Source organism: Protopterus annectens, chromosome 1.part1, assembly GCF_019279795.1.
Source record: "Protopterus annectens isolate FY-2018-M chromosome 1.part1, PAN1.0, whole genome shotgun sequence".
Classification (NCBI taxonomy): domain Eukaryota; kingdom Metazoa; phylum Chordata; order Ceratodontiformes; family Protopteridae; genus Protopterus; species Protopterus annectens.
Window position 1 is genome coordinate 433,822,181 of NC_056726.1, and position 12,054 is coordinate 433,834,234.

The 12,054-nt window shown below is 37.6% G+C and overlaps 1 protein-coding gene across 1 annotated transcript in view; it reads right to left on the bottom strand.

Annotated features, from left to right (window-relative positions):
- The window catches only part of ZC3H7B (zinc finger CCCH-type containing 7B), a 1,999,702-nt gene that overhangs the window by 947,564 nt on the left and 1,040,084 nt on the right, over positions 1-12,054 (bottom strand). Inside the window, exon 11 of the mRNA XM_044087097.1 lies at positions 4,596-4,764. Coding sequence (XP_043943032.1) covers positions 4,596-4,764 — 169 coding nt within the window. The remainder of the gene's footprint in view (positions 1-4,595; positions 4,765-12,054) is intronic.

Below are 12,054 nucleotides of genomic sequence, written 5' to 3' on the forward strand. Positions count from 1 at the left end.
ACTGACAAATTCAGCTTCCAACTTTCCCCCTCTTTCCTCCTCGACCTTCCCTTAGGAAATATCATCAAATATAACTCCCCCTGCTATCACTACAGAACAGGTCCTTAATGTTCTCTCTAAGGTGAAGAACACTGCATCAGTGGGCCCAATCACTATCTCAGGATGCCTTCTAAACAGCATGAAACATAACCTATCAGGACCTCTGAAATTGCAATTTGACTGTAGCCTCCAAACAGGCTTCATGCCTCATGAATGGAGAATGGCAACAGTCATCCCTCTGCACAAAGCTGGGCCATCTACAGACCTGGCAACTACAGACCCATAAGTTTCACAAGTCTTATATGCAAAGCCAAGGAAAGAATAATCATGGAAATGATCGATAATTATATAGTAAACCTCCAGACACTGGATCCAACCCAGTTTGGTTTCATCAAGGGCAGGTCATGCCCACTCAACCTGACAGACTTCTTTGAGAAGTTCACCAAAGCAATGGACAAGGGCAAAATGGTTCACACTGCCTACCTTGACCTGGCCAAGGCACTGGACACAATACCCCACTCGGGCATTGCTGATAAACTCATGAGGTTAGGTACAAACCAGTATGTCACTTGGTGGATAGCCAACTGGCTCACAGACAGGACACAGGAAGTTAAAATTGGGGAGTCCACCTCTCCAAAGAGGCCAGACACAAATGAAGTCCCAAGTCCTTGGACCACTCCTTTTTGGCATTTACTTCTCTAAAGTCAAGGCTAATATCAATGGTCTCTGGATGACTAAATCTGCAGATGACTGCAAATTAGGAGCGGTCATTGAATCCCACACAACACAAATGTTCTCCAGGAAGGGCTGACACAGACAAACAACTGGTGTTAGAGCCATGGACTAAACAAGAAATGCATAAGCAGCATCCTTTGGGAAGTCATCCACCCCTAGTAACTATCATATTGGCAACGCATCCCTTAGAGCTGACCCAGGTGTCAGGGCCTTGGGGACACATAGACAGTAATCTAGCCTTTGACCATCACATGTCTAAAGCAATGAGGAAATCATTCTATGTTGCCCAACTTACAAACAAAAGTATGGCATTTAGGTCCAAGAAAAGTCATTGTTCCACTGTATTCGGCATTCATCAGACCTATCATTGAGTACAAAGACCCCTTTGGTATATATCTAACCAGGAATATCCAACAAATGGAATGTCCATAGAGGTTCCTCACTAAAGGAATATAGGACACAAGTAAAACGGCCTATGCCAACGACCTCATGGCCCTATTCCTGCATTCCATTTCCTACAGGCTGTTGAGGGGAGCTCTATGTCTGGAATACACATTATTGTCAGACCCCACTTTGATGGACCTGCTGCATATCAGCAAAACAAACGGCACCAGAATTACCCATTCTAAAGACTTAAACCTTGCCTGTGATATAAATAGGACCTGCTTTAGAGACAGGTATGTATCCCAGAGACTATCCTGTCTCTGGAACAGGCTTCCCATCCATGTGAAGCTGAGTTCCTCCCTAACCCAATTCAATTGTAACAAACAATTGGATGGTAAACGTGAAATTCATCCCTGGCTTGGCACCTAAGTCTTGAATGGACACAGGCAACCTGTAAATGGTTCATCTCCCAGGCTCCTGCTTGTAAACGTTTCATCTCCCAAGCCCTTGATTACACTTATCAAGGGTACCAGAACTTGCCAGAGATTTGGGATGCACGGCTAGGCTTAAAAAGGCCTTTGTGGTTGTTAGCCTAGTAAACACCTATGAATTTATGTCTGAAAAAGTGAAATGAAGGGCAGAGCATACGAAAAATAACATGCAGATGAAGCACAGTTGCCAGCATATTTGCCAATTACTCTTAAGGAAATAAGTGGGCTGTTGGACTATTGCCTCTGGACAAGTAAATGTTTAATACAGCAACTAAAGAAGGGGCTCAATGGCCAAAGGGGGCAGTAGCAGGGACTTTTCAAGACAAGGCAACTCAAAGGGTTGGAGGTCTGGGAGTGAAGGGACAAGCAGTAGAATTTTTTTAAAACAAGAAGCATCTTTATTAAATTATCACATATGACATAGGCAATCATACATTTATATAAATAAAAACAAACCATATAGACATAATTTTAGTTGCAAACATCATACATCACTTATAATCTATCCAGTTATTGTCAGTCAAACATTATATAGCTCATTCAAATCCTGCCTACTTTTAAACCTCATTCCTTCCCTGTATGTATTGTTCCCACAATTCCCATTTTTCTGTGCAATTTGCTCCTACTCTTTTCTAAAGATCCCAATTCCGGTTGTTTTATCTCTGTTGCTATATTCACTACTTCTAGTACAGTTAGTTTTGACTTTAGTTTCCATTTTCTAGTAAATGCTTTTTTGGCAGCCACCATAATTAGACTCAGCCAGGCCTTACTATGTCTAGGCAATTCCGATTCTGTATCAGAGCTCAAAAAATAATTTCCTAAGTTACACCAATTTGCTCACCTGGTATCTCTGACAGAGTATCTGCACAGAATCTTTAAAGTCTGCTGACCCATTGCTCTCTCAGAAAATATAGGTTCATAGGTTAGTACTAGGCTAACTGCCCTTGCGAGCCATTGTAAGCCTAGTCAATTATCCCTTGTGAGACTCAAACGCCGCATCTTGTGTTTGTAAGGCAAACACCTTAACCATTAGGCCACCCTCCCAACCCCCCCCCATATGTTCCCAATTACTTCTTTCTTCCCCATCATACCTTCAACATTTGCTGTCTACTGGAAGAAAAATTCTTTGGAGTCTACTTGGGGTATAAAAAATACCTATGTAAACACTTCCAAGAAAATATCCTAAATCTTATAGACTTTATTGCATATTTGGGAGACATACATATATTCCCCTTGGTTTCTTTCTGAATTGATTATCCAGTCTCTCTTCTCAATCCTTTCTAACATCCTCAGATTGATTCTTATAGTTATCATGCAATATTTTACATGCTCTACTAATTATTCCTTTTTTTAACATGAGTTTCTATCCTAGATTCTACTACAAACACTACCAGTGCTGGCCTTTCATTTAGGATCCCATTTCTTTCTCTTTGCCTATACTCGGATATCAATTCTTGACAGGGAAGGCAATCTCTAGCCTGCAGTCCAAGTAAATTCTTGGCCTCTTCCTGTTCTATTACTTTTCTCTCTCTAATTATTTGCTAGCAGTAGAATTCTTGAGCCCAGACAGAAAGTCTTCACTTGTCCTATGTAAATAAAATGACCAACACAATGCTCCAAACACAAACATCAGTGAGTCATTACTAGAACCACAGGACTCAACCCCTATGACAGCTGTGATGCAGGGCTACCTTTTCAGCTATCAGTATCAACACATAACAGAAGCAAGCACAATATCCTTCACCAGCTAAGAGAATTTATATACTGTCTGAGGGAACAGAAGCCATTCCAGTTGCAGGCTTGGTTGACTCGCGTCTTCTGTTTCTTCACTTTCTCCTGCTTGGGATCAGGCAAGAGATCCTTCCTGACAGTCTCCACACTTGCAAACCCCCATAGTGTTGTCATCCTGAAGCCCATAGCCCATGAAGTAGGCCTCAAATTATTTATGCCACTGTCTATGAGTGGGCTAACAAAATGAAGATAACTATGGCACTTCAGTGCTGTGTACTTCCCTTGGGCAGTGCTAATGCTTATCCTGGCTGATGATCTGATAAGAAATAAAAACTTCCAAGTGTGTCTGCATTGAAGTACAAAACTGAGAATCTTTTCTACTGCTACATAAAGATAAAGATTCAAATGGGGTGAACAGCAGAAAATAACTGGGGAAACTCTGCATCAACACTAAGCTTGATGTTTGACACTACAATTTGTGCTGGAAAGAGGCATGGTGCCCAAGTTTAAAAGTTAGAGTATGCAAGAACATTTTGTGCCAAGGTCTAGTTCTAATAAGAGAAAATCTTCTCAGTGACCCCATTTCAGTGGGCTTAATAGTCAAATACATCTTTGTAATCCATCTGACTTTGATCCAAAAGGAACAATGCATGTCCCTTCTAGCCATGTTGTCAGGCTCAAATTTTACCTACCAGATTTTAATTTTTTTAAAAAACCTAAGATAGCAATGTATGATTTAAAAAACTACAGTGGTCTGCTGAAACTTAAACCTGAAATAACGTGCAGTTATATATGGTGTTTTTTCAATGTAAAATCACTTGTCAGGGTCCATGTGCAAGTTGCAGCAACCTATAACCACTTGTTAATAAGAAAATTCCTACCTGAACTTACTACATGAAAGTTAACTTTTTCTCAGAAGTGCCTATTGTTAATTCTGGAAGACTTTTGTACTTGTGTAAGTGCACTGTCCACTTTCGGGTTAGCAATTTCCTCTACTGCACATGAACAGCATGAATATGTTTAGAACTTCAGTGGTTTCTCTAAAGTGATTTTAGTCAACAAAGAACAATGATGAAGCAGCAGTATTCTAATTCCATAACTACATAACTCGTATCTTTCCAATCTAGCACTATTTTAACTCCAAAGTAGCAGACTCATTTTTTCCAATACAGCTACTGTTACATAAATTATAAATAAACAAATATACTTCTTTACCTGTTTTTGGAAAGCAACGATGACAAGCCTGTCTGAAGTCATGAGTAGCTGACAGAGGATTCTTGATCAGAGGGGCAAGTCCTGTAATAAGGCTTGAAAGGGACAACTCTGGTTCAGCTTTTATCTGACAGTAGGTAACACTGGAATTGCTGGTGGCTGGAGTTCTTGCCTACGGGATGGAAATTGAACAAAACATCAAGGCTACCATCAGAATAAGGAGAATTTCAAGTTGCAGTATGCAATGATCGCAACAAAACACAGGTGCCTTCTGCCATACATCCACACTTTTGATGTAGGGTTTTGCTTTAGGAAGTAAAAAATAAATAAAATAATATATCATATAATCTAAGAAACATTATGTAAATTATTCAGTTTCTGTCTTCTCTTGAACCTCATTCCTCCTCCAAAACATTTGACTGCATGCATTATTCCAACAACTTCCATTTTTTTCTATTTAATTTTCTTCTACCCTTTCCTAAAGATCCCACTTCCTGTTCTTTTACCTCTGTTACAGTATTTACTGCTTCAAGTACAGTTGGTTTAGAATTTGATTTCTATTTTGTAGTAACTGCTTTATTGGCAGCCACCAGAATTAAACTTAACAGGCCTTGCTATGTTTAGGTAATCCAGACCCTGTATCCCAACTAAAAAAAAAAAAAAATTCCTTAGTTACAGTCACTTGCTCACCCAGTATTCCTGGCAGAGAACTTTGCACGGAATTTTTAAAGTCTGCCAACTCATTACACTCCCACAGCATATGTTTCTAGTTACCTCTTTCTTCCCTATCACAGTTCCAGCATTTGAATCTACAAAAGGAAAAAATTATTTGGAGTCGGCTTGGTGTATAAAAGTACCTGTCCAAACATTTCCATGCAAATACCCTCATTCTTCTAGATTTTGATGCATATTTGAGAGTCATACACATCCGCCCATTATTTCTTTGTGAACTGCATATCTGACCTCTCTTCCCAACCTTTTGTAATCTTTTCTGATTTATTTCTATAGCTACCATGCAATATTTTATATGTCCTACTAATTATTCCTTATTATAACAGCAGTTTATGTTCTAGATTCAATTAAAAACTCAACCAGTGCAGGTCTTTCTTTTAGGATTCTCCTGTCTTGTTCTCTTTGTCTATACTCTGATATCAATCCCTGATTGGGAAGGCAATCATTAGCCTGCAATCCAAATGTCTTCTTTGCTTCATCCCATTCCATTACCTTTCCTTCTCTAATTATTCGTTCCCAGTACCTTGGTTCCTTCACCAACTTCCTCTGGTAAACTCCAGCCCTTTCTTGTCTATTCTCTGAACCCCTAACTGCAGTCAACCCTATTGTCAGAATCTCCTTTCTCCATTCCTGTGTTGGCTTTGTTCATAGGATACTGTCTGCCTTTTTTTAACAACTTTATTGAATTATTACTTGTGACACAGGCAAATTTACATTTATATAAAATAAATCAAACTGTATTAACAAGTTCACCTTTACAAACATTAAACTTCATATATATTGCTATATATCATATAGCATAAGCAACATTACAAAAATTATTCAATTCCTGCCCTTTTTAAACAAGAAACATCTGTATTAAAACCATGACATAGACAAGCATACATTTATATAAATGAAAACAATCCATACCAACTCAATCCTAGTTGCAAGCACTTTACATTACAAACCATACCGACACACTCCCAGACGCAAACATTATACATCACTTATAATCTACCCAATCATTTTCAGTCAAACATTACATAGCTCGTTTGAGTTCTGCCTTCTTTTAAACCTCAAGCCTCCCCTGTATGTAATGTTCCCAGAATTTCATTTTTCCTATGTAGCTTGCTCCTACTCTATTCTAAAGATTTCACTTCCAGTTGTTTTATCTCTGTTACTATATTCACTGCTTCTAGTAGAGCTGGTTTAGATTTTGATTTCCATTTTCTACTAACCACTTTTTTGGCAACCACAATAATTAGACACAATAAATCACTTACCATGTCTAGGCAATTCTGATTCTGTATGAAAAATCTCCCTCATCACACCAATCTGCCCACCAAGTATCACAGACAGTGCATCCGCAGGGAATCCTTAAAGTACACCAACTCACCACACTCCCAGAAAATATGTTCTCAGTCACCTTTTTCTTCCCTGTCACACCTCCAACATTTGCAGTCTACCTGAGGAAAAATTCTCTGGAGTCTACTTGGGGTATAAAAATATCTATGTAAACATTTCCAAGCAAAAATCCTAAATCTTCCAGATTTTGCTGCATATTTTGGGGACATACATATATTGGGAAATATGTTCCCAATCACCTTTTTCTTCCCCGTCGCGCCTCCAACATTTGCAGTCTACCTGAGGAAAAATTCTCGGAGTCTACTTGGGGTATAAAAATATCTATGTAAACATTTCCAAGCAACAATCCTAAATCTTCTAGATTTTGCTGCATAACTTGGAGACATACATATATCCTCGCACTGTTTCTTTGTGAATTGCTTATCCAGTCTCTCTTCCCAATCCTTTCTAACATCCTCTTATTATTACTGTTATCTTGCAATATTTATATGTTCTACTAATTATTCCTTTTTTTAATGGCACCTTCTGTTCTAGATTCTACTAAAAATTCTACCAGTGCTGGCCTTTCATTTAGGACCCCCCTATTTCTTTCTCTTTGCCTATACTCTGATAACAATCTTTGATAGGGAAGGCAACCTCTAACCTGCAGTCCAAATAAATTCCTACCATCTTCCCATTCGATCATCTTTCCCGCTCTAGTTATTTGCTCCCAATACCTTGTTATCCTTTGCCAGTTTCCTCCAATAAATTCCAGCCCCTATAGTCTATATCCTTAATTGCAGTCATCCCTATCAGTAGAATCTTTCTCCATTCCTGTGTTGGCTTAGCTCTTAGGATACTTTCTGCTACTTTATAGATATAATATTCTGTATGATTATTGTTATTCTCCTTAAAGGCCTGAATCCAGACTCTCATTCTCTCCTTGCTTCTTGAGCTCCCCCCTCTGTTCACCACCCCCTTCCACTCTGAATTACAGTTTTCTGCTTGTGCTACGTACAGGAGCCTTAACTGTGTAGCTCTGAAATACCCCTACAAATTGGGTAATCCCAATCTGTCCTGTTCTACTAGAAGAATCATCTTATCTCACTTGACTCTTGCCGGTCTCCCCTCCCAGATGAAGTCCTTCAACTCTTTATTAATGCTATTCACAACTTCTCTTCTGGTTGATAAAAATACGCCTGACCTGTTGTATAAGACTAATGGGACTAAAACATTTTAACTGCTTGCATCTTACTATTCATATCCATAAAACAAATCTACAGTTTTCTCAGTTTTTGTATCATATTTTTAGTCTCTTCCAACATATCCTTAGCTGCCATACCACAATAATTTTTAATCCATACTCCTAAATACTTCATTTTATCACGCCCCTATAAATCCAGATATTGCTGAACCAATTTGTATGTAGGTACATAATTTACGGCTTTTGCCTTTGTTTGTAGCTTCATCAATTCTGCATTCATGAAAAGATTTGAAACACACTCAAAATGTTCAACACTGTAATGTCTCTTTCTGGTTTTATTAGATATAAAATAATATCATTTCTAAACAGAGCCAGCTTTTCCTGAATACCATACCAATTACATCTTTGAATTTCTAGGTCCCTTATTTTTTTTGCCAGTGGTTCCAAATATAATGTGAATAACAAAGGGAAAGAGGACACCCCTACCTGGTTCCCCTGCTCAAGCAGAAATCAGAGAGGTCCTCAGCCACTTTCATTTTCACCTCCGATCTCTCATATATCTTCCTAATCAACCTTATATTTTTTTCAGGAAATACAAATCCTTCCATTGCCCTGCTTCTAAAGTCCCAGCTTACTCTGTCAAATACTTTCTCTGCATCAAGACCCACAAATAACAACGGTATTTTCTTACATTTTGCTTCCTGCTGGATCATCAATGTTCCCTTAATGTCAAATATTTGTTTCCCCTACACAAAACTACACTGATCCATATCTATCAATTTTGTCATTACTTTTGCCATTCTTTTAGCCATTACAGACATGAACACTTTATAATCATGATACCAATAAAACCAACAAGCACCACCACAAAGCAAATGCTCCCGTTTGATGAAAGATAAAGATACAAGTAACCAAGACAAAGTACATCCACAGGAGCAAACCACGACCGTACTATAAATGTTCCAAGGGCATCAAGCAGTCCAGTAAATTCTTCAATGAATGCTGCTAAACGCAGTACATAAGTATTACGAACTCCTTTATTAAAAAACGGTAAGCGCTTTCACCATATAGGTTGAATGTAGACTTTTATAATAGTTTTGTGGATGATTTTTTTTTGATTTGGAAGTTAGATGAAATATCACTACTTGAGTTCACCTCGCAGTTGAATGGTCTGACAGAGTATCTCAAGTTCACTATGAACTATTCTAGACAGAGCATATCCTTCCTAGATGTATTAATTGAGAGACTGGATAATGGTCTCCTGAATACAGGTGTTCATAAGAAAGCATGCTTTCGTAACACGTTATTGCATAGGAGGAGTATGCAACCTCAGTACGTTTTTAAAAACGTTGCCAAAGGCCAGGCAATGAGAGTGTCTAGACTGAATCCAACACAGAATGGATATACACAGGAGCTCCTAGACTTAAAAATTAGACTTACAGCAAGAGGATATGATCCTAGAGAGATTGATACAGCTTTTGAGGAAAACAACCTGACTAGAATGACAAGAGCCAGTCCATATTTTTCTGACTTGAATGCATGTTTACCAGAAGAGGGTGTAGAGAGGGATGATAGTTGTATAATTAAAGTGCCTATGTACTATACAACAGATACTTCTGTACTTATGAATATAGCACAGAAACACTGGGATATTCTATTACTGGATGAAACCATTAAAGAACTGGTTGGGAATTAACCTAAATTTCTTTTTAAAAACAGAAAGAACCTTAAACAAATGTTATGCTATCCAAGTCTTTCAAGGAAAGACACCTGTGATCATAGTGTTAAAGGGACGAAACCATGTCAACGATGCAATCAATGTGGGTTTATAGATGTTAGGAATACTTTTGTTCATCCAGTTTCTAATCATACTTATATCCTTCATGCCACAGCAGATTGTTAAACAGAACATGTTGTTTATTTAGCTAGATGCACGTTATGTTGTGCGTTCTACATAGGAAAAACTAACAGAAAGCTCAGGGAGAGAGTTAGGGAACATCAGTATTATATACGTATTGGTTCTGTACATAATGCATTAGCAAGGCATGTGCTTTCTACAGATCCTACACATCAGTTTAAGTTTTCTGTACTACAGGTTATTATCCCTGGAGTAAGAGGCAGGGATGTTAGAAACTATACTGAGCGCTGTGAAATGAAATGGATAATTAGATGCAGGGCTGATAAAACACCCGGTGTCAATGATAAAGCACCTTTGAAGCCCGTGCTATAAAACAGGAGGTTAAAAGCAGTTAGATAATTATAGTATAAATATATATTTAAAGAATTTAGTATATATATAATGTAGGAATGATCGTAATTAATACTATAGATATATATATTTTTTACATATATATTTTATCATAATTTTTACTATCTGTGATTTTTAGTTTATGATTTATATATTCTCAAAAATTTTTAAATGATGTATTAAATTTTATTGGTTGTAATTAGGTATGCACTGTCTTAGATGTATTTTGATTGTATAGCATGAATATCTTTGAGCGGCAGGTTAATTAATTGGGATGGAGGAAATGATGTCATTAATTAAGCATGAATATTAGCATATATAAGCTCATCTTCTTTCTTACTCTTGTATGGTCTGATGAAGCATATATGGTGAAAGCACTTACCGTTTTTTTAATAAAGGAGTTCATAATACTTATGTACTGCGTTTAGCAGCATTCATTGAAGAATTTACTGGACTGCTTGATGCCCTTGGGACATTTATAGTACGGTCGTGGTTTGCTCCCGTGGATGTACTTTGTCTTGGTTACTTTATAATCATGGTTTAGTATTGAAATGAGCCTGTATGAAGCTGGATCTAATGGATCTTTACCCTCTTTAGGTATTACAGCTACCACTGCTTTCTTCCAGGATGTTGGTACTGCTCGTCCTCTTAAAATACTGTTAAACAAAACCTTCCAGATCTTTATCAGTTTTTTCCCTCCTAGCTTCCAAACTTCCACAGGTATACCATCTACTCCTGGGGATTTTCCTGCAGATTGGTTATACATCACACTTTTTATCTCATCTCCTCCTATCCTAACAGTTAGCAATTGAGCCTCATCTATGTCTAACTTTGGCATATTTAATTCTTCCATAAACATTTTCATTTGTATCTTTTCTTGACTTCCATATTTTTCTGCATTTTACAGACTTTCATAGAATTTCCGAAATATTTCTAATACATCTACAGGATCTGTTATCTACCTTGTTATAGGCTCCTTAAGCTTGGCGACAGCCCTATCTACTTTGTGTTGCCTGAGTCATCATGCTATTTTTTTGTGCTCCAGTGTTATCAAAAAACAGTTGCTTAACAGTAATCTTTCTAAACTCATGTATATTATCAAGGCAATCCCTTTTTTTCTGCTTAACATTCTGCAGTTGATCCTCTTCTTGTTCTGTGAGATTCCCCCTGTTCTGCAATACTTTAACATTTGTCAGCCCCTATAAACAATTCTTGTTACTATTTAACTACAGCTCCCTTTCTTTTACTTCCACCCTATTTTTAAACTCCACCTTAATTTTCTCCCACTCCCTAACTATATTTTCAGAAGTAATTTCCATCCTCTCAAATAGCTCCTGAATAATCTCCACTACCCATTCCTTAAATTCCTCTCTTTTCAACAGAGAGATGGGAAAGTGTTAATGTCTCATTTTTACATCATTACCCTGTGTTTTTATATTAGTTATTATCGCTGCATGATCTGAAACAGTTAAATCAAGACCTTCAATTAAATGCACATGTTCCTGTAAAATGTAAAGTCTGTCTAGCCTTGTCCACTTTTTGCATCTTGGGGAATAAAATGTAAATTCACTCTGAACTCCTGTTACTGAATTTACATCTTCCATGCCAAATATTTTCATAAATTTCTTAAAAAATCTAGCCTCCTTTGTTATACTTTCCCCTTCTGGGCACCCCCCAGACACATCTTCACTTCTGCAAATCAAATTCCAGCCCCCACCTATAAGTAATATTCATTGCTGAAAACTGATTTCATCCAGAATTTTCATAAGCTCCATTATAGCAGTTTTAGGTGGAATATAAATACATGCAGTGTAATTCTCCTCCCTTGCCAGTAGCCCCTTAGTACTACAGGTCTACCATTATTATCATAGTTATCCTTTCCTCTCACTATTGGAACTCCTCTTGCAATTAATATAAGTAGTCCTCTTTTACTCTGTCTCAGATATTCTGCA